Raw genomic sequence first — 24,570 nt, forward strand, 5'->3', positions numbered from 1 at the left:
TTTATACTGAAAAGTGTGAACACATTCCACTTGCCGTTCCCTAAGTGTGATTTTTAGATTCACAGGTTTGGGGAATATAACTTCCCATTATAATACAGTTTTTTTGTGTGTTTTTTTTTATCCTCACCCGAGGACATTTTTCCATTTTTTGTACAGACAGAGTGGGAGGGAGAGAGATGAAGAGAGAGAGAGGGAAACATCGATGTGAAAGGGACACATCGAGTGGCTGCCACCCGCACGACCAACCAGGGCCGGGGACAAACTGCAACCGAGGTACATGCCCTTAGCGGGAACCGAACCCGGGTCTCTCCGGACCGCAGGTGGACGCTCTAACCGCTGAGCCAAACCGGCCAGGGCTATAATACAGTTTTAACGGAAAAATCAGATGCCTTCTATTACTTTGATCTGTGGCACCATTTCCAGAAATAATACATTTTAAGTTCAAAAGTCACTGTATTTTAAGTAAAACCATTAATGAACTGTTATAAATACTTACAATTATTACACTAGCATAGTTAAGACTATTACCTCTCATACCACCAGTGCTGTCTGGTGTAAGTTCGAAGTCACTAGGACACAGCCTGGCCCCCTTTAGTATACTAATTCAATACATGTTATAACTTCTCTGATGGCATTTCTCTCTCTGAAACTCCCTCAACAGAAGAAAGGCATTTCTCCTCAGAAAATAATACTTGGAAACAAAATCAAATCACACCTTAATATGCAGTTGATTGGAAAACCAACTTCCAAGTCATGGATACTCCTTAAGTCTATCGAAAAGCAAAAATGATGTGACGTGGCTGGAACAGCAATCTTCTGTCCTGAAGCTGTCTCTGGAGCATTGGACGCACTCACCGGCTGGGCCACTGAAGCAGGGACAGAAGAACTGACAGCTAAAATAAAAATAAAATGTTTATTTTTTTAAATCCCACTTGCTAATACTTTCTCTTAAGTTGTCCAAATAATTTAAAGATATCTCCTTTACCTTCAAGCAAGGAATATGACTATTTGATTTTATAAACATAGGAATTGAGACATGAACATCTTAAAGTGACTTGTCCCAAATTATGCAAGCTTTAATTCCCACTATAGAATTGTGTAAACAAAGAGCTTCATCTTAACGTGCACTGCAAAAATGAAGCGTACTGCACAATGCAGGTACGTGTGACAGCAGCCTACCGGCACGAGCTTACTTCCCAGAGGCAGCTGAACAGAACTTAGCACTTGAAAGGTTGTATTTCCGACTTGGTGCAAATATAATTACAATACTTTTTAAAAAGTAGTTTGGGTTATTTTAGGCACATAGGACATACTCGAACAAAAAGCTAAAACTTGAAAAGACAGAGCTATCTCGTCCAATCCTGTTATAGGCCAGAGATGTTTTAGGGAGTGGCTCAAGCCATACAGCTGCTCAGTGACAGAGCTACAACTCGCCCCCAAATGTCTGACTCCTAACCCACCACTACTCTAATTACTTACACTATGAAAAATAACTACAGATCCTTATGTAATGGATGGAAAATTTTATGAAGCCAGATAGATATGCATTCTCAGACTCTCTCTTAACTTTAGGACCAAATATGATTATTTTGAGTTTACTATAAGAAACAGTAACTGCCCTGGCCGGTTTGGCTCAGCGGTTGGAGCGTCGGCCTGCGGTACAGAGAGACCCGGGTTCGGTTCCCGCTAAGGGCACACGTACCTCGGTTGCAGTTTGTCCCCAGCCCTGGTTGGTCGTGCGGGTGGCAGCCACTCGATGTGTCCCTTCACGTCGATGTTTCTCTCTCTTCCTCTCTCTCCCTCCCGCTCTATCTGAACAAAAAATGGAAAAATGTCCTCAGGTGAGGATAAAAAAAACAAAAAACAAAAAACAAAGAAACAGTAACTGTTTCCTCTAAAATTCCAATGTATTCAAATATTCTAAAATTTACTAGTTAAACCTCTATCTGAACTATATTCTTTAATTTCTTTGAACAGGCTACTATTTCTAGTGCAAAAAGAAAAATTTTCTTACCTTTTAGCAACTTCTATAGTAAAGTTAAGTAAATTGCAATTACTTTATTATTATTTTGTTTTGTTGTTAATCCTCACCCAAGGATATTTTTTCCATTTATATTTAGAGAGAGTGGGAAGGAGGGAGGGGGAAAGAGGAAGAGAGAGGGAGAAAGAGAGAGAAAGGAGAGAAACATCGATGTGAGAGAGACAATCACATCATTAGTTGCCTCCCACACACCCCTGACCACTGGGGCAGGGATCAAACCTGCAACCCAGGTACGCACCCTTGACCCTTTGGTTGGCAGGCCAACACTAACCACTGAAGCCACCAGCCAGGGAAAATTGCAATTACTTTAAATTGATTTTTCTTTTTACATTATCACACATTATTGGTTCTTTAAACAACTCAAATCTTACCCTTTGGATTTGGTTTTGTGTCCTTATCATACTGTAAGCTTTCCACTGCACTCTCTGTTGCATCATCGTTTGTTGGAGGTGACTGGTTGTGAGGCGTAGCCGGTGACACACTTGGTGATGTGGGCTCAGTAAGTTTCTCCTTTATGGGGGTTAAAACTCTCTTCTTTGAATGCTGTGGCTCATGTTCATTCTGGGTCTTTAATTCAATTAAAGACTAGAAACAATTTTTAAATAAAGTATAATTTGCAAAGAACTTTCCTTCATCATTAAGCAAAAAACTTGATTTTTTTTTTTTTTTTTAAATATAAGCTTCCTTTCCCAGTCTGGATAGTCCTAGTCTATTTTTCTTCATAATTTTCAAATTTCCTTATAGCATCTAGGACCAGAAAAAGGAAGATGAACAGGTAGGAAATATATCCAGAACTAAGTACCAAAATGCATCTTAATTGGTAAGAAGGAATATTGGATAAAAGAAGTCAGGCATAGGTGTCCCTGGGAATGGTTTTCCTACCAAGCCTATATTCCTTTAAAACACACATACCCGGATGTCTAGTATGGTTTTCTTCCTCTCCTTCGGTCTACCACCCTCTAAAATATATATACATCCATATTTTTTAAACTCTCACTTCAATTTTTCGATCTTTAATTCATAGACTATATAAACATCAGTTCTTTAAAAGAACAGGGTGTTAAAGTTGATTTGGAGATATATACCAAAAAAACATATATCTTCAAATAAATACCAATCTCTGCTGCCTAAAGAGAGTATGATGACATAAACCCCAACTGATCAAGACCCTTATCTTACCTCAGGTGAGTCAACCCCCCAAAATACCATTGATGCAGATTCCCAGAAACTAGGTCTAAAAATGTTCTCTTTTTCTAGAGCTCCTTTTCTGCCATAGTCATAGACTGTAAGTTGAGGGCAGAGGAATGGTTTCCATTACATGAGAAGACTATACCCAAAGGCCCTGGACACGGTCACTTATAAACCACGGAAGTGGAAGCCATGGCACTTTCAGAAATGTCTTTTCAGAGAGGAGGTACCATATAATGTAGGCTACTGATGAACAGTATTAAACACTATCTTAATGCTAGGTAACTCTTCTGAAGTTCAACTTCAGTGAAGAATCCTGAGCAAAACTGCAGAAGCAGCCGTAGGGGAAGGAGGTCGCAACTTGCCTGTGTGTCTATGCCTTCTCTCTGCAGAGCCACCGACACTCCCACAGTTGGGGCCATCTCCACAGGAATGGGTGCAAGCTTTTGTTTGGCTCGGTTTGGAGGGTCAAGGGTAAAAGCACCCTCAACTGTGACTGGGCGATGGTTGATTTCTGTACTACCCTTTTTCAGTAATCCTGTTAAGGGTATTTCTGTACTTCCAAGTGACTGGTCTCCACAGCACAGATGGATCTAATATGAAAGAGAAAATCAAGACAGTGTGTTATATTTTCTTCTTTCCTCTAAACACAAACTTAAAAAGTTATAAAACTTATCAAAAACTTGCCTTCCATAGAAGGCAAGTATAATGCCGGTCATCTTACTGACCTGCAGTGACTAAGTAACAGATTCTCATTTAACTTGTGAAACTGTTGATTGCACAAAGTTTAACAAGAACTCTATAATAAAGCTATAACTTCTGTTTCATTTTCTTTTTCTTTTAGTACTGTATAGCCACATGGTACATCCTTTTCTTTTTTCATTCTCTTTGGTGAGCTATAGTAACCTTCATATTTTACTAGGCTATTGCAAATTGTATCATGTGTACATGAATTTTAATAGAAAACAAACAAAACATTTTTTTTCTATTCCCCCTTCAACATTAATTTAAACACAGCTCTAAAAATAAGTTAGTAGATCCAGTCATATTTGGAAATTAAAGAATCTCAAATAATTTTGTTTCATTTACCCATAAAATACCTTGAGTGTTTCATTCTCTCTTTTCTTGCTTTTCAGACTTTATTTATAAAACAAGTGTTTAACAGTAAAAGGTAAGAGAGACTATATTCAGGACTAAATGTTCTGTTAATCACTAATAGCTAATCAAATCTTCAACACTGGCACCTTTTGCAACAACAACAAAAAGGCAATTCTGGGTACACGCTATATAACTATTCTTTCCCCTCACTATATTGAAGCCTTGGCAAACTTAGCATTCATATGAATAATAAGCAATCACAACATGAAAATATTTTTAGTTCTAATATTAGCAATTACCTGTAACTTAGCTTCAATGTTATTAGGTGTGATGATTTTAACGAGTGCAAGACAAGGAAATTGTATGACTTAAATGTCCATGAGAATCAAACTAGTAAGCCAGCACTTAAGTGTTGGCCCAAGGACCAAAGGGTCTGGGGTTTGATTCCCAGTCAAGGGCATATACCTGGGTTGCAGGTTTGATCCCTGGCCCTGGTCGGGGTCATGCAGGAGGCAACCAATCAATCAATGTGTCTCTCTCACATCAATGCCCCCCCCCACCCCCCCACCCCCAGCTAAAAATCAATGGGAAAATATCCTCGGGTAAGGATAACAACAACAAAAAATTAAATGTACTTCTTCCTGCATTTTATCATCTCATATAGCCTTCAGCTTTCTAAATATCTTGGATTTAGCAGAACCACCTCTAAAATTTAGTTCTACTATAATTCCTTAATGCCTCTTATTACCACCCACCCAAAACACAAGCCTGAGCACTTCACTATAAAACAAATGACTATCTAACCCTATAGATGACCACCCCATTTCAGGCTGATGTAAACAAATCGTAATAAAAATAGAACAGTAATTTTCACTATGTAAGGTTCACTTTTACAGTCCATTTTTATATTAGTTTACAAAAAATACTCAAGGGCAGGGTTTAGAAAGTTGTGTAATGGCTTCGCTTTTAATGGTAATAGGAGTATACATTCAGAACTCTCAAGTGGGATCTGTGTGCTTCCGGCCACTATCTCCACACAGTAACGAAACCTTCCTGTGGGCACAGCTTAAGGTTCCAGGTATAATTCTTTTATTATAAAGGACTGATAACTGACATACTTCTTTTCACAATAACTAGCAAGAAGGTATATCTCTTAAAATTCTGAAGTCACTACTATGCTGTGATTTGACAAGTCAGGATAATTACTAAAAAAATTAAAAGAAATGGCACAAAAACAACCACTACTGAAATAAGATGGTTTAGGAACCTCTCTAATGCTTAAAAAAAATCTCTAATAAAAACAAAACAAAACAATTTGCTGCACTTACCTGTAGTTTAGACTGAAGAGCCAGATAGACGCGAAGAATTTCTACATTGCTTCGTATTCGAACAGATGCTCTCTCTGGCTCAAAGTTTGGGTTGATCAAATCATTGAAGGGTTCATTTGTAACATCATTTCCCAGTAAAGAATAGTAAAAGAAAAACTCAGGCTGTCTTTCTGGAAGTTTCATGGTACATGGAATTAACTAAACAATTAAGAAAATAAAAAAAATTTGAGTATTGCTTGTAAACCATTAAACATGCTCAGTATTGTCTGATGGAACTCCAAAAATATTTGCAAAAATGTTAATGATTTTTTTATTTCAAGTCTTAAAAAATCACTCACAATGTCTAAATCTCTGCCGAATTACATCCAGATTATTAGTTTGATTAATTTTTAGAAGTTTATCTTAGAAAAGCAGAGACAAAAATAATTTCATAGATTTATATTGCCTTAAAGTTCACATTTCATTTAAATGATCCATAAATACATGAACGTTCTTCTAGAAGAAAATGGTCAAGTGTTTTAAATTGAACTTTCCTTATTTCCACATACCCTATTTCATCTTTTTTTCACTCTGCCATCTTCTCCATAAAAGAGAGAAAATTTTTAAAAAATCTTAATCCAGGTTATTTAATAAAACACCTTAGTCCATGCTTTTGATTAAAAAAAAAAATTTTTTTTTTTGGCCCAGCCAGTGTGGCTCAGTGGTTGAGCATCAACCCATGCACCAAGAGGTCACCGGTTCAATTCCCGGTCAGGGCACATGCCCAGGTTGTGGGCCAAATCCCCAGTGGGGGACATGCAGGAGGCAGCCAATAGATGTTCTCTCTCATCGATGTTTCTATCTCTCTCCCCCTTCCTCTCTCTCTCTCAAATTAATAAAGAAAAAAAATTTTTTTAGCCACTCTTGTCAATATTTGGAGACCTACAAATTAACAATTGCCAAAGGAAGCCTTCTGCACTAGAAGTGTTCTCAACACTGGTTATTTCATGGCCACACGTGACATAGGATTCTTGTCCCATAAAATTAAAATATCTCCTAACAGACCTTTAATGTTCGCTAGAACATTGTTAAAAATAACAAGCTATAAACAATTGATGAGTTCATCATTAGGAGATGGCTTAAATACAGGAGGTCCCCAAAAAATGTGCACACAACTTTAAATAATTCTAAAGCAGTGTTTATTAAGATACATTTACTTTTCAAAATGTAATAATGTACAGACACCCTGTATATACTTTTTTTGGGATACCCTGTATATTACAGTGATCATACAGTGTGTCTACTAAATGATGACAAGGTAACATGAAAGTTATCTGAGATATACTGTTAGGTAAAAAAAGTTATAGGACAGTTTCTATAAAAGTACTATAACCACTAAGATTAAAATAAATAAATTGAATTCATATACTGAGTACACAGTAAATATTCAAGAGTTATTTATTATTTTTTATTTCGTATAAAGTAAAATAGGTGGTCAAGATGGCAAAATAGGTAAATTTATTGCTTACCTCCTCCCATGACCACATCAACATTATAGAATAACCATCACTGAGAACCACCCAAAGACTAGCTGAACAGGATTCCTACAACTAAGGAACCATGTCAAGAGGGGGAGAGAGATGGAACAGGCAGGTCCCATACCCACAATGTGGCAATCTAGAATCAGGAGGAGAATATCTCAGCTTCGGAAGTCCCCATCCAGGAGGGAGGGGTCCTAGCCTTGCACCAGGTTCCCAAGCCCAGGACACGAGTGCTGGGAAGAGAAGTCCCCATAATATCTGGCTGTGGAAACTAGAGGGGACTGTGTCCAAGAAAGACAACAGGTTGCTTGAGACTTAGGCACTGCAGGTCTTAAAGGGCCTAGGCACAGACTCACTTGGAAACTCACTTGCTCTGAACTCTAGCACAAGGGCAGCAGCTCAAAAATCACAAGGGGCAGCCCTAGCCGTTTAGGCTCAGCGGTTAGAGTGCCGGCCTGCGGTCCAGAGAGGCCCGGGTTTGGTTCCCGCTGAGGGCATGTACCTCAGTTGCAGTTTATCCCGGGCCCTGGTTGGGTCGTGCGGGTGGCGGCCACTTGATGTGTCCCTTTCACGTCGATGTTTCTCTCTTTCTTTCTCCCTCCCTCCCATTCTATCTGAACACAAGATGGAAGAGTGTCCTCAGGTGAGGATAAAAAAAAAAAATCACAAGGGGCACAGGGGGAAGGACTTAAATGACTGGCTTCAGGGCAAGGGCTATAGGGCAGGGGCGAGGACAGCTCTCTCCAAGGACCTAAGTGATGGTGGACCACTGTTCCTTTGTTGAGCCTTCCCTCAAGTTAGCCAGCAAACACCAAATTTAAGCTCTGCATTAACCGGGATAACAGCTTCTACCCCTCCCTAGTGACTCCCTAAGACCCAATCCCACCCCACCCTACCCCATTCCCAGGCCTGGCCCAAATCACTTCCAGCAGCTTTTCCACACCAGTGACTTGCCTCGGCTCACACTGGACTTTCCTAAAACCTCTCAAAGGTCCACAAACCCCAAATAGGCAGCAGCTGGCCTTGGCATGCCCTATATCTCTAGCTGAGCAGCCCCAAGCCCAGCACTAGTGGCAGCCAACCTCAGTTCACAGCATAACCTCTCCCAGGAGCCTCCAAGCCCAATGAAAGTGGCAACCAACTGCAGATCAAGTTGTAGTACCATCAAGTGGCCCTAGACCAGGCACTGGCTGACCTTGGCTTGAACCAGAGTCCCTACCAAGAAGCCTCAGAACCAATACAAACAGTAGCTGGCTTCAGAGCAAACCAGAGGACCACCCTACCAGCTCCATAAATGACACACCCAAAGGGCAGACTTGGTAGGCACCACAGCCCCACTAAAGCAAATTCTGCTATGTGGGGTCAACCTACGCACAACAGCTCATCTGCTACAGTCACAGCCAGTCAGCATAAGGATAAATCCTACCCACTTATGTGCCAACCACAATCAAGGCTTAACTACAACAGGAGGGCACACATACAATCCACACAAGGAACACCCCTGGAACACCCAGTGACCAGGGAGAATGGGCCCCACAGACACCTATACTATATAAGGCCACCCTGCCAAAACTGGGAGACAGAGCAGGTTACCTAATACAAAGAAATAAACACAAGAAGCCAGATAAAACGAGGACAAAAACACACCCCAAATGAAGAACTAGAACAAAACTCCAGAAAAAAATAAACAAAATGGAGACACGCAGTCAACCAGATACAGAGTTCAAAACACTGGTTATAAGGATGTTAAATGATCTCAGTGAGAACTTCAACAAAGACTTAAGAAACATAAAAACAGATACAGAAAACAAAACAAAACCAGTCAGAAATGAAGAATACATTAGAGGATAGAATCAGCAATCTGGAAGACAAGGTAGCAGAAAACACCCAATTGGAACAGCAAAAAGAAAAATGAATTTTAAAAATGAGGATAGTTTAAGGGACCTCTGGGACAACATCAGGCATGCCAACACTCACATCACAGGCATACAAGAAGGAGAATAGCTAGAGTAAGGAATTGAAAACCTATCTGAAGAAATAATGATTGAAAACTTCCCTAACCTAGTGAAGAAAACAGACATACAAGTTCAGGAAGCACAGAGTCCCAAACAAGATGAATCCAAAGAGGCCCACCCCAAAACATCATAATTAAAATGCCAATGGTTCAAGACAAAGATAATCTTAAAAGTAGCAACAGAAAAGCAATTAGTTACATATAAGGGAGCTCCCATTAGACTGTCAGCTGACTTCTCAACATGAAGATCTGCAGGACAAGAGGGATTAGCAATGAATATTCAAAGTGATAAAAAGCAAGGCCCTACAAAAACAAGATTACTCTACCCAGCAAGGCTATGAATTGAAGTAGAGATAGAGTTTCTCAAACAAGAAAAAGTTAAAGGAGTTTGTCACTACTAAACCAGTATTACAAGAAATATTAAAGGGATTTTATTTTATTTTTTTGCAGTGATTCTTTGAGGCCTGAATTTAAGGTGGGGCCATTCACTTCTGCTAGGTGCTTGCAGAGCACATCTTGCACTGGACCATTTTATTTTATTTATTTATTTGTTTATTTATCCTCATCCAAGGAAACTTTTATATTCATCTCCAGACAGAGCAGGAGAGAGAGAAGGAGAAAGAGAAAGAGAGAGAAACATCAATGTGAGAGAGACACATCGACTGGTTGCCACCCACATGACCCCAATCAGGGTCGGGACGAACCACAACCAAGGTACGTGCCCTAAGGGCAGAGTCAAACCCGAGACACTCTGGTCCTCAGGCCGACATTACTGAGCCAAACCGGCCAGGGCTAAAGGGATTTCTTTATGGGGAAAAAAATAAAAATAAAAAACTTGAATAAGAAAATATAGGAAAGAAAGTAAATTCTCACTAATAGAGGCAAACAATAAAAGCAATGGATCAACCAAATATACAGCTAGTATGAAAGTTAAAAGAGACTGCTATAAACATAGCTTGGTATATATGAAGCACACAGTAACCACAAACCAAAAATCTATTAAGAGATGTAAAAGAAATAAAGAGAAAGAAATCCAAACATAGAACGTCACCAACATACAAGAGACAAGAGCAAGAGAATGAGAAAGGAACTGAGAAACACTACAAAAAAACAATAAAATGGCCATAATTCAATAATTAAATATAAAAGGGTCCAATCAAAAGATATAAGGTAGTCAAATGGATAAAACCACAAAACCTGTACATATGCTGCCTACCAGAGAGACTCACTTCAGAAGGAAAGAAACAGACTGACAACAAAGGAATGAAATAGACATTTCATGCAAATGGAAACAGACAAACAAAAAATCTGGGGTAGCAATACTTAGACAAAACAGACTTCAAAACAAGGGCTGGAACAAGAAACAAAGAAAGGCATTTCATAATGATAAAGGGGTCATTCCAACAAGAGGATATAACTCTAATAAATGTCTATGCACCCAATGTAGGAGCACCTAAATGTATAAAGCAAATATTGACAAACATAAAGAGAGAGATCAACAGTAATACAGTAATAGTAAGGGACTTTAACACCCCACTGACATCAATGAATAGACCAACCAGACAGAAAATCAACAAGAAAACAGTGATCTGTCCCAATAAGTCACCTGGTATTATCAAACACTGTTATTAGTTGCAGTTGTGGATTCAATAGGTCAATTACCTCCAACATCCAACAATCTATTACCACACAAAATATGCTAGGCACTTTAGTTACCATATTATCTCATTCCTCATACACATCTGCAAACTGGTGGTATCACCACTACATAACTGAGAAAATTCAAGCCTCAGACAGGTGAAGTAAGCTGGTTAAGCTAAAGAAACTACTAAGTAGTAAGAATGACATTCCAACTCAAATCTATCTTACTGCAAACCCTGCAAGAGTCAGAGAGCAAAATATGAAAACAGGAAAGAGAATACCTAGACCATTTACTTGATGGAAAACCTTACTTGGTTTCCTCATCTTAAAAATGAAAATAGCCCTAGCCAGTTTGGCTCAGCGGTTAGAGCGTCAGCCCACGAACCAGAGAGTCCCGGGTTCGGTTCCCACTAAGGGCATGTACCTCGGTTGCAGTTCGTCCCTGGCCCCAGATGGGGTCGTGTGGGTGGCAACCAGTCGATGAGTCTCTCTCACGTTGATGTTTCTCTCTCTCTTCCTCCCTCTCTCCCTCCTGCTCTATCTTAAGATAAATGCAAAAATGTCCTCGGGTGAAGATTAAAAATAAATAAATAATAATCCCCTAGATCCCTGTGGTAGGACTAAATACAGCATATGTGAAGTAGTTGGCACAATGCTTATTTCACAGGACGTAACACATAGTGTGGTTGAAAATATTAACAAGTATGCCTCCCAAGGGAGTTGAAAATATTAAAACTAAAGTGACTATTTAAAATGCTTTGCAGATATTTAATAAAACAGTCAAAATACAGTAGGTTTATTATCTAATGTGTGTTCTGACGAGGCTAATGAAATGCGAGTGGACACGGCCTGCTGCCCACCAGAATGGCCTATTATGCTGGGGCAATCCACAAGCAGAGTAAAGAAATAAAGTAATTATTTTTGGAAAAAAATATATTTTGGGAGAAAGACAAAAGGACATATATATAAAGTATCAATGAGAAAAATGAAAAGTACCAAATTAGAAGAAAAAGAGGAAAGCTCTTATAATAAAAGTGCTTTTTGTAATGGGCATAAATTGTGTGACAAAGTTAAATATATTTCCTGAGAAAAATCTTACCTGATAAATCTTACAAGTCAGATATATATGATGTCATTAACTCATTTCACTGTGAATCTGAACTATGTGGGAATTTTGTACCTCTAAGAAAGTGAATAATCTGAAACATTTTAGAGTCATAAGCTGTATCCTCTATTTTTGAAAGTATTAATTTATTTCAGCTGCTCTAGACCAACATAAACTGGACTTAATCCTGAGAAGGACAATGTATGAATAACAGCTAATTTTGAGTTGAGCCACTTTGAGGGAGAGGCTCCAAACATCCCTGCGCATTTTTGCTGACTGTGCCAAGACTGCAAAGCCCTGACCACTCTCACCCAGGCCATTTCCTAGGGATGTTTATGCAGCTGGTAACCTTGAGCTAAGGTAACATGTCTTCTGGACAAAGACCAGGACTATTTACAATAAAAGTGGTGTATGCCCCACATTCTTTGTTCCTCAACTGTGATGTAAACTGAGTGTGCGGAGCAGCCTGGGCCCCTCTGTGTCACCTCCATGGGACCAAAGAAAATATACTGATATTCATGTTGCTTGCTGTGCTGCACCCAAAACCACTAACCAGCCTATCTGCTGGTTTATAAATACCAGATCCAACAGCTACTAAGCTATGACTGAGACAGTGTTCCCAACATTGCACATTTCTCCAAAATGTAAATTATTAAATAATTTGAAAAAATTCTTTTATACCAGTCTTTATACTGCTACACAGTACAGTGAGAAACAGTGTTCACTGATGGTCTTTCTTCTAAATCCTGAGAGACTGAATGTACCCTCTTACTACCAAGATCATCATAACTTACTTTTCCTAAACCAAAATGCTTTCTAATATAAAAAAAATTTTTTCTAAATTATTTTTAAAAAGTAAAAAATGTAAACATGCAAATCTTTTTAAAATCTGAAAGGCACGAAAGGCAGATTTCTAAAATAAAGTACAATTTTCAAATTCTTCATGAATCACTAATTGGAAGAAAAGTCTCACCTGCTCCAACTGGGTGGCAAATGCTATGGTCACTGACATAATGAAGAAGTCAGGACAACACTCTGCTGGTCCGATCTGATGGTAGCCTCCTTCCTCATTCAGCACGGCCACAATGTCCTTGGGGTCAAGTCCAGAGAGACTAGGAGGTACTTTATGGAAAAAAAACACAATTAAACTACATTGTAGTTTGCCAGAAAGCATTAAAAGATTTTGAAAGCTGGTTATACTTTATTTGCTTGCCAGTTTTCATGGATACAGTTAATATCTCAGTAAGGTTTCCACTGATTTTTATTATATGTAACCACCATTTTTCTTTCTGCACATAAAAGTCATATTTTGAAATAAGGTAACATTTTAAAACTTGAATTTAATAAATTACATAGACAAGGCATCACAAGTTTTCTGGAGGAAGTGAATCTAAACTGGGAACTGAAAAATAAGCAAAATTTAGCAAAATAGAGAAAGGTGACTGAATAGAGAATGAGGGAGTGAAAAGTGTTCTAAAGCAGAAGGAACAATACATGCAAAGACTCAGAAGCAAGAGAAAGCACGTGGTTAGAGACTGAAATGGGTGTAATGTGCTGGAACACAGATGGAGGTCTGACACAGAGAGGTGAGGCTGAGGGATAAGCAGAGGCCACAGCAGGGTCTTCTTCAGCGCCACGTGAAAACAGCTCAATAGTTTTCTAAGAGTAAGAAAAACATGAAACAATTTTGAGAAGAGAACTGACAAAATCAAATTGGTTTCAGTATAAAGAGAATGGACAGGGACAGGGCTTTCCAAATTGACCAAGGAAAAAACAAAACTACACACAACTCAAATAATAGACAGCATTCGGCGTTAGGGAGAATGCAGTCAAGTGAGCACTCTCTATGTTGGTAGGTACAGACTAGTATAACCTTTTGAAGGGCAGTATCTCAGGGGTTATCAAAATTTTATATATGCATACACCATAGACAAGCTATCCTTCTGGATTCCTTCAGGAATTAATCCTGAAGAAATAAGCTAACTGAATCAATGACTAAAAATTGCATAATAGTTAAGAGCAGTCACTTGAGTCACAGACCAAGGTTCCAATCCCAGTACTGCCATTTACTAGTTGTATGGGGAAACTACAATCTCCTCTAGTCTCCATTTTTTCTTCTGCAAACCTTTTAGTGTTGAGAAGATCAAATTGAATAACGAGAGTACTTAGCACAGTATCTGACAAGCAAGCACTTTAATAAAGGTAGCCAGCCATTAAATAGTAAGATCAGCAGAACTTAGAAGTCAAAATAATTATGACAGGTCTCTCAGTCAGGAAAGGGAGTTACAAGTATGGAAGGAGAGAACTCTAGGATTAATCTTGTGGTGTAGGATTGGATGGATTGAAGGTGTCTATGTGACTGTATCCTATTCAATAATGTAGAGATATAAAGAAAAATAGGACTTCCGGTCAAGATGGCGGCGTAGGTAAACGTGCTCCCGCAATCACATCAAAGTTACAACTAAACTACAGAACAACCATCATTCAAAACCGCCTGAAATCAAGCTGAATGGAAGTCCTACAACTACGGAATTAAAGCAGCAGCCACATCCAGACTGGTAGGAGGGGCGGCGGCGCAAGGGGCTGGTCCCACACCCACGTGTGGGGGATAAAAATCAGGAGGCTCCCGCGGCTGGGCAGGTCCTTCCTGAGGACTGAGGGGTCCCCGTCCCACAGCAGGTGCCCCGCTCAGGGTTCCAGTGCTAGGAAGAGAAGTCCCCATCACTTCTGGCTGGGAAAACCAGCGGAACCGAGGCTCAGGGAAGCTGAAGTGGCTGGAGCCCCAGGCAGCTCCCTAAAGGGCCCGTGCACGGACTTATCAGACTCTCTCCCTCTAAGCTCGGAGGGGAGGCAGCTCAAGGGGCGCCAGAGACATTCAGGGAAGAACTGAGCTGTTTGGCACTGGAGCGAGGGCTGGAGACGGAGCTTCCTCGGGGACAAACATGCTGTAAGAGGCCTTTGTTCCTTTGGTGAGCCCTTCCCTGGGGCGGCAGACAGAAGCCATATCTGGGACTCCAGCAACCTGGCTCACACTGGTAGCCCCGCCCTGCTGACTCCCTGAGGCCCCGCTCCACCCAACTTTCAGGCCCACCCAAGCTGTTGCCACTTGCTTAACCATAGGATTAGCCTGTCTTGGATCCTGCTTCAGGTTTTTCCTAAATTCTTTCAAACAAGCAGTATCGGGTCTCAGCGAGCCCCATACCTCTCATTAAGTAATACACTGAAACAAACACCAGGACGCAGCCAAAATGAGGAGACAAAGAAACAGGTCCCAAATGAAAGAACAGAACAAAACCCCAATAAAAGAACTAAGCGAAATGGAGATAAGCAACCTAACAGATACTGAGTTCAAAATACTGCTTATAAGGATGCTCAATGAACATAGTGAGAACCTCAGTGAACTTAGGGAGGGCCTCAAGAGCATAAAAAAAGGACCAGTTAGAAATCATGGATACACAGTTAGAATTGAAGGAGGCATTAACTGAAATAAAGAATAATTTACACAGCTTCAATAATAAAGTACGTAAATCCAAGGAGCAAACCACCGATTTGGAATATAAGGAAGCAAAAAATGCCCAATCAGAACAGCAAAAAGAAAAAAAAATCCAAAAAAATGAGGATAGTGTAAGGAGCCTCTGGGACAACTTCAAGCATGCCAACATTCGCATCTTGGGGGGTGCCAGAAGGAGAAGAGCGAGAACAAGAAATCGAAAACCTGTTTGAAACAATAATGGCAGAAAACTTTCCTAACTTGGTGAAGGAAACAGACATACAAGTCCAGGAAGCACAGAGAGTCCCAAACAAGATGAACCCCAAGAGGCCCACACCAAGACACATCATCATCAAAATGCAAAAGGTTCAAGACAAAGAGAGAATCTTAAAAGCAGCAAGAGAAAGGCAGCTAGTTACCTACAAGGGAGTTCCCATAAGACTGTCAGCTGATTTCTCAAAAGAAACTTTGCAGGCCAGAGGGAGTGGCAAGAAATATTCAGAGTGATAAAAAGCAAGAACCTACAACCAAGATTACTCTACCTTGCAAAGCTGTCATTTAGAATCGATGGACATATAAAAACTTTCCCAGACAAGAAAAAGTTAAAGGAGTTCATCACTACCAAACAGTTATTATATGAAATGATGAAGGGTCTTTTTGAAGAAAAAGATAAAATGTATGAACAAACAAAATGGCAATGAATACATATCTATCAACAATGGAATCTACAAACAAAATGAACAGGTAGAACAGAAACATTCTCATAGATACAGAGAATATTTTGTTGGTTGCCAGTTGGGAGGGGTTTGGGGGAATGGGTGAAAAAGGTGAAGGGATTAAGAAGTACAAATTCATTGCAAGACTGACAAACCTCAAAGGGAAAGGGGTTCGGGGGGTGGGAAGAAATAAACCAAAGAACTTATATGCATAATCAATGGTCACAGACAATAGTGTGGGAAAAAGTGGGAGGGGGGCGGGAGTGGGGAGGAGGGGGTCAATGGGGGAAAAATGTGGAACATCTGTAATACATTTTACATCCAACAATAACGATTTTAAAAAAAAGAAAAGAAAAAAGAAAAAGAAAAGAATCCAGCTGGTGTGGCTTAGTGGATTGAGCATTGTCCCATGCACCAAGAGGTCCTGGTTCAATTCCCGGTCAGGGCACATGCCTGGGTTGTGGGCTCGATACCTCGTGGGGGGCATGAAGGAGGCAGCTGATTGATGCTTCTCTCTCACATGGACGTTTCTATCTCTCTCTCTCTCCCTTCCTCTCTCTCTAAAAATATCAATAAAAACTTTTGTTTAAAAAAAAGTAACAGAGATATAAAGGTGTATATGTATACATACTTATGTGTGTGTATACATGTACAAATTCTCCAACTATTTCCACCGAAAGGGCCTGGCCACACCAAAATCCCCATAGCTACTGGCTTACCTAGCACCTGTATTTACTTCTAAACACCATTCTTTTCTAAAAGGAAGCAGGGCTCCTTGAAGAAATGGTTGAATCCAGGACTGAGAGAGGAAAAGTACAAGATGAGCCTGGACCATCTTCTTGTGACAGAGAACAACAAAAAGCTCAAAGCATTATGGAGACAGTCTAAAAGGAAACAGAAGAAGCTTGCAGAAGCTCCCACTACTCAAATCTGGGGCAATATGATAGTTAAAAAGAGTAACCCATTAAATAAAATGAGAAAACTGTAAGTCCACACTTATACAATATAAATAAACAGGTTTCATAAGGAATAAGTATTTTTATAATTTTATAATCCTTCCCCATAACATATTTATAAATTACAAAGGAAAAAAGTGTAAGTTTGCAGTTCAGAACACAGACACATACCACTGTAATCAAAGTTGTCATCATCAGTAACAGAGAAAAATCAAAATTTTGTGCCACTTGACTACAATGAGAAAAATGGAGCATCACTTTTGTGATATTACTGCCAAAGATGTATAACCTAAATCTAGTATCAGACAAACCCAAACAGTACAGGGTTACCAGAAGACTAAGACTTAATCATAGGACTACATAGCGCTTCCCCCTCTCCAAATGACTACGTTACTAAAGGCCTATTTACCCTTTTGGCTCAGTATATCATATTCACCTTTCAACAAAAAATTACAAGGTATACTAAAAGGCTAAAAAATAATAGTCATTCTCTAAGCTTCCATCTTAGGAAAACAGAAAGAGAGGAGCAAATTAAATTCAAAGTAAGCAGAAGAGAAATAATAACTAGAGCAGAAATCGATGAAATTGAAAACAGGAAATCCATGGAAAAAGTCTAAGAAACCAAAAGCTGGTTCTCTAAAAAGATCAATAAAATCAGTAAGCCTCTAGCCAGCCTAAGCAAAAAAAAGAGAAGACACAAATTACTAATATCAGAAATGAAAGAGGGAACAACACTTTAGATCCCACGGACATTAAAAGGATAACAAAGAAATACTATCAATAACTCTATGCCCACCAATTTGATAACCTAGATGAAATGGACCAATTCCTTTGGCAGATACAATCTGCCAAAACTCACACAAGAACATACAGACAATCTGAATAGGACTGTGTCATTTAATAAAACTGAATCAATAATAACTTTATAAACCAGAAAGCACCAGACTCAGATGGGTTCACTGGTGAATAATACCAAACATTCAAGGAAGAAATTATAGTTAACCCTTAAACAACACAGGTTTGAACTTCACAGGGTCACCTATATGCAGATTTAAACCTGTGTTTTTCAAGGGTCAGCTGCATTTTAGATCCACAATTGAGAATCTGCAAGTATGGTGAGGACAAAATTAAGTTAAACGTGGATTTCTGCTGGTGCGGAGGTCAGTGCCCCTATCTCCCACATCAGTGATTTTCAACCAGTGTGCCACAAGAATTTTTAAAACATGCAATACCTGATTATTCAGTCAGGGGCAATGACCTCTCTTCCCTTAGATTGTCAAATGAAAAAATGACAACAGCCAACACAACAATAGACTTACAGTGTGTGAATAAATCAAAATTATACCTTTTTGTCAGATTGACCAAAAATACATTTTTTTGGTGTGCCACAGAATTTTAGTAGTCACTTAATGTGTGCCATGAGATGAAAAAGGTTGATAATCACTGCCCTTCATTGTTCAAGGGTCAACTGTACACTAATTGTCTATAATATTTTTCAGAAAATACAAGCAGAGGGAATACTTCCTAATTCATTCTATGAGGCCAGCATTACCCTAATATCAAAACCAGACAAGAAAACAACAGACCAATATCTCTCATGAACATAGATGCAAAAAGCCTCAACAAAATATTAGCCAATTGAATCCAGCAATGAATACAAAGAAATATACATCACCACCACATGGGATTTCAAAAATCTATTACTGTAATCCACCACCTCAAGAGGCTAAAGAAGAAAAACCACAAGATCATATCCCTAGATACAGAAAAGCATTTCACAAAATTCAACATTTATTCATGATAAAACACTCTCAGCAAACTAGAAATAGTGACTTCCTCAATTTGACAAACATCTACAAAAAATCTACCCCTAACATCATACTTAATGGTGAGAAGCTTTCCCACTAAGATCAGAAAATAGAAAAGGAAGTCCCTTTCACTACTGCTTTTCAGTATCATACAGGAAGTCCGCGCTAATGCACTAATACATGCAAAGGAAATAAAAGGCATGCAGATTGAAAAGGAAGACATAAAACTATCTACAGATGACATGACTATGTAGAATATCCATCCTGGAACCAAAAATAAACTATTAAAATAAGGTGCAGAATACAAGATTGATATACAAAAGCCAACTGCTTCCCTATAAACCAGTAATGAACAAGTGGAATTTGAAATTAAGAAAAAAAATACCATTTATATCAGCACCCAAAACAAATACTTAGGACTAAATCTAACAAGATATGTACAAGATCTATATGAGAAAAACTATAAAGCTCTGATGAACAAAATAAAAAAAAAAAAAAAAAGAAGTAAATAAATGAAGAGATATTCCATGCTCATAAACAGGACAACTCAACATTGTCAAGATGTCAGTTCTTCCCAACTTGATCTACAAATTCAATGCAATCCCAATAAAAATCTCAGCAAGTTATTTTGTGGACATTGATAAACTGATCCCAAGTTTATATGAGAAGCAAAAGACCCAGAATAGCAAACTTAATACTGAAGGAGAATAACAAAAGTTGGAGGACTCAAATTCAAGATTTACTATAAAGCTACAGTAATCTAGACTGTGGTAGTCAAATAATGTTTGACAAAGGAGCAAAGGCAGTGGGAGCAAAGACAGTCTTTTCAACAAATGGTGCTGAATAAACTATATCTAGATGTAAAAAAAAAAAGAATCTATACCCAGACCTTATAGCCTTCACAAAAATTAATTCAAAATGGATCATAGACCTAAGTGTAAAACAAACACCTGTAGGACTCCTTGAAAAAAACACAGGAGACAGCTATATGAATTTGGATATGTTAATGACTTTTTCGATACGATATCAAAGGCACAATCCATGAAAGAAGTGATGAACTGGACTTTGATAAAATTTTTTAAAATGTCTGCTCTACTAAAGACAAAGTCAAGAGAATGACAAGACAAGTCATAGACTGGGAAAAATATTTGCAAAAGAGATACATGACAATGGACTATTCTCCAAAATATACAAAACGAAAACAAAAAACTCTTAAACTACAAGAACAAACCAACTAAAAATGGGCAAAAGACTGAACAGACACCTCACTAAAAAAGATATACAGATGGCAAGTAATCATATGAAATGATGTTAACACCATATATCATTATAGAATTGCAAATTAAAACGAGATAACACTACCCATCTATTAGAATGGCCAAAATCCAAAACAGTAACAATACCAAATGCTGACATGGATGTGTAGCAACAGAACTCTCTCATTCATTGCCGGTAGGAATGGAAAATGATACACCCACTTTGGAAGATAGTTTGGGAATTTCCTATAAAATTAAACATACTCACCCTGGCCAAGTGGCTCAGTAGGTTGGACCATTGTCCCATGCACCTAAAGGTGGTGGGTTCAATTCCCAATCAGGGCACATACCTAGGTTGCCGGTTCAATTCCTAGCTAACGTATGGGAGGCAACCTACTGATATTTCTCTCTCCCATTGATGTTTCTCTCTCTCTCTTCCGCTCTTTCTAAAGATCAATAAAAACACATCCTTGGGTGAGGATTAAAAACAAAACAAAACAAAACAAAAAACATACTCTAACCATATGATCTAGCAATCATACTCCTTGGTATTTACCCAAATGAAATGAACACTTATGTATACACAAAAACCTACCCACGGATATTTATAATAGCTTTATTCCCAAATGCCAAAACTCAGAAGCAACCAAGATGTTCTGCAGAGTAAGTGAGTGGATAAATAAACTGTGGTATATCCAGACAATGTAATATCATTCAGTGCTAAAAAGAAGTGAACTATCAAGGCATGAAAAGACATGGAAGAACCTTAAATGCACATTACCAAGTGAAAGAAGACAATGTGGAAAGGCTACATACAGTATAATTAACAATGTGACATTCTGGAAAAGGAAAAACTAAGGGGATAAAATATCAGTGGTTGCCAAGGGTTAGAGACTAGGGAGTGATGAATAAGCAGAACACAGAGGATTTTTAGGGCAGTGAAACTATTCTGTAAGATACTACAGTCATGGGTGTGTCATTACACATGTCAAAACCTACAGAATGAATCCTAACATAAACTATGAACTTTGGTGATAATGATGTGTCAATGTAAGTTCCTTAATTATAAAGAATGTACCACTCTGGTGAGGGATGTTGATAATGCAGGAAGTGTGTTTATGTGAGGACAGGGTTACGTGGGAATGCTCTACACTTTCCAATTTTTCGATTAAAAAATAAAATTTATTGTCCTGGCCGGTTTTGCTCACCGGTTAGATTATCGGCCCATGGACCAGAGTTGTGCATTCAATTCCAGTCAAAGGCACATACCTTGGTTGTGGTTTGATGCCTGGCCCTGGTTAGGGTTGTGCAGGAGGCCTGCATATGTCTGCCAGTAACACCCCACCACCCTCCCTAAAGTTCTAATCCAGAGATGAAGCTTCTTGGAGAATGTCCTTAGAGATGACACACGAACCTTTTCCATCTCGAGGGGGAGCTCCCTTTGCTTTAAAACTATCCACTGGTGCCTTTGAATCTGTTTCCAAAGCAATGCTGATCTGTATTTCAGACTTGAATTTGGTGTATTTATTGCTCAGCAACTGGTACCACTTTGGTGCCTGGAAAATAACAGCAAAACAAAACAACAATAAAACACCTTAATAGTTAATAGGGAATAAATAGTAGTGGGACATGTTCCATAAGGTTCTAAATATATTTCCTGTCATTTCTCAGTACTTTCTCCTCTATTAAAATATTTTCTTGCACTTTTTTCTCAAAAGAAATTAATCCTGCTTAGGAAGCTAATTGAATTTCCTCTTGAAGTAGAAGTTTAGAGTGTCTTTCTTGCTTCTATTCCTGTGCTTTAATAGATAATATACTAAAGAAAACACAATATACTTCTTTTTATCTTTACTCTTATGTTCTCAATCTCCCTTCATCCATTAAACAACAACAGAAAAGACTACCAATTTTCCATTTCCCTAACCCCTAATTTTTCACTTTTTGTTATACATTTTCTTCCTGGCATATTTCTGCTGTGTTCTGTTTATATCAAACAAGGAAAAGAAAAGCCTAGTGTTAATTAAAAAACAGTAACACAATACTAAAGGACAGGTCTAATGGTTGAGTTCTGGGTTCTGAACTATGTATTTGACAGATATTAAAATATAAAGTCTTTCTCACAGAATGAAGTTCCGTATCCTAAATTACCTGACTACCACCCCCCACCCCCCCACCCCGGGGCCGGCCTCACGTAACCACAGATATTCAGTAAGAAAATCAGCCTTTAAAATCTCATGGCCCAGGACCACGTGTATCATTAGTGCAGAAACCACTGGTCAGCAGGGCACCCTTTCAGCGCCTAGAAACAGCATTCTTCCTCTGACCTCTGTCTGTGAAGGTATGGTCTGGTGCTTACACTGATCAAAACGCAAAATGCTATTTTGGTTTGATAAGTTGTTTCTAAGTAAAATAGGATTAACAGATTTTTAGAAAATTCACGACCAAGTTATTTTGTTGTGGTACTTTTATGTTGTACTTTTTAAGACAACACGTATTTATTGTTACACTCTTTTTTTTTTTTTTTATCCTCACCCAAGGACATTTTTCCATTTTTTGTTCAGATAGAGTGGGAGGGAGAGAGAGGATGAGAGAGAGAGAGAAACATCAACGTGAAAGGGACACATCGAGTGGCTGCCACCCGCACGACCCAACCAGGCCCAGGGACAAACTACAACCAAGGTACATGCCCTTAGCGGAAACCAAACCCGGGTCTCTCTCCAGACCGCAGGCCAACGCTCTAACCACGGAGCAAAACCGGCCAGGGCTATTGTTACACTTCTTATGACAAATATTTTCTAATTTTTAATACAAGCCTGAAAAAATATTTTATCTACTTGCTTGAAAAATACTTTTATCGACTTATAGACTTTATGATCTATTTTTGTTGTATAACTCAGAAAAACAAATCTGGATTTTTCTGTTTATATTTATCTACAGAAAATCAAATTATTTTTAACATCAAATATTTTACTGGTCAGCTTCACATATTTCTGCTGGCAAACAAAAGAATAAGCAAGACAACAATTGTTTTTTTTAAAAATAATGTAATCTTGCCCTGGCCGGTTTGGCTCAGCGGTTAGAGCATTGGCCTGTGGTCCGGAGAGACCCAGGTTTGGTTCCCGCTAAGGGCATGTACCTTGGTTGCAATTTGTCCCTGGCCCTGGTTGGGTCGTGCGGGTGGCAGCCACTCGATGTGTCCCTTTCACATCGATGTTTCTTTATCTCTCTCTCTCTCTCGCTCTCCCTCCATCTGAACAAAAAATGGAAAAATGTCCTCGGTTGAGGATAAAAAAATAAATAAAAATAATGTGATCTTAAAACATTTCTTAACTTTAATCACAAATATGATGGCAAACAGTCCTCAATGATGAGACAAGGAGAAAAGAAATGACAAGAGCACGTAGAGGCATGATGTGTGCTCAGACGTCCTCTCCTAAGAGGACTTGGTCCTCTGTAACTAAAGTGCCTGTGGAAGTGTCTCCTGGACACCTGCACATTGCAGCAGAGAAGTTGGGTAAGAGAAACATCAGGGGAACAAGCATGACCCCTGGTTCTGGTCCAAAACTAAAGAAAAAAAAACGTTTTTAGGACCTAGAAGCAGATTGGTGATGAGTACCGAAGGATCGGAGAAAAACAAGTCCTTTTTTAAAGCATTTTAAAATTTCCATTTCTTTTGAATGATTCTGAATTTGGGCCAGGCTGACTGCCTCACTTGCAAATATCAATGCTATCAGCAGCAAAAATGTTAATGACAGATACTTTCTTCACAGAATCCTAATTTAAGATTCAAATCAAGAACAGAGAACTTTAAAATAAGATATTTTTACTTTCTTTAAAAAAGTGTGCCAAACAAAGACATTAAAAAAAACTAAAAACAAACATATTTAAAGTCAATAATGTACAAAAAGGTTAAAAAATGCTAAAAAAGACACAGGAAGAAACATTTTCAATAACAAAAAGCACTGAACAGAAATCAGGACCCAGAGTTGTCTCTCTTTTCTTTCTTTGGTAGGGGGCACTGCTGTTTCCATAGCATTACGTGGATTTCAATAAGTTCACTTACTCTATTATGTACGGAGTGCAAGGAGCAAGAAGCAGGCAAACCAATTAGAAGGCTGGTATGACGGCCAAGGTAAGAAACAATGACGGCTCAGGTTTAGCAGGGAAAATACAGAAGAATAGATGAATCAGCACGGAAAAAACTAACTGGAAAGGGTGGCTACAGAGGCAGAAAAGGGAAGACTTCTATATTTCTAGCTTGCAGAACTGGAAGAAGAGTAGTGGCCATTCACTGAAGCAAGGACAGTGGAAGAGGACCATCTTTGAAAGCAAAGCTCTGGGAATTGCAGCTGTTAATTGTTACCTGATTTCTGTCCAGGTAACAGCAACCTGGACATAGGTTTGAGCTC

General features: G+C 38.8%; 1 protein-coding gene across 4 annotated transcripts in view; it reads right to left on the minus strand.

The window, feature by feature from the left end:
• CEP120 (centrosomal protein 120) overlaps nt 1-24,570 on the minus strand; it is a 69,441-nt gene that overhangs the window by 38,264 nt on the left and 6,607 nt on the right. For all 4 annotated transcript variants that reach the window (XM_036278821.1, XM_036278824.1, XM_036278822.1 and 1 more), the window contains exons 4-9: nt 21,576-21,717; nt 12,909-13,057; nt 5,656-5,853; nt 3,595-3,822; nt 2,413-2,626; nt 716-893 (exon numbers count right to left, since the gene is read on the minus strand). In XM_036278821.1, coding sequence (XP_036134714.1) covers nt 716-893; nt 2,413-2,626; nt 3,595-3,822; nt 5,656-5,853; nt 12,909-13,057; nt 21,576-21,717 — 1,109 coding nt within the window. The remainder of the gene's footprint in view (nt 1-715; nt 894-2,412; nt 2,627-3,594; nt 3,823-5,655; nt 5,854-12,908; nt 13,058-21,575; nt 21,718-24,570) is intronic.

The sequence above is a fragment of the Molossus molossus genome, unplaced genomic scaffold (assembly GCF_014108415.1).
Source record: "Molossus molossus isolate mMolMol1 unplaced genomic scaffold, mMolMol1.p scaffold_m16_p_3, whole genome shotgun sequence".
In the NCBI taxonomy this organism is placed as follows: domain Eukaryota; kingdom Metazoa; phylum Chordata; class Mammalia; order Chiroptera; family Molossidae; genus Molossus; species Molossus molossus.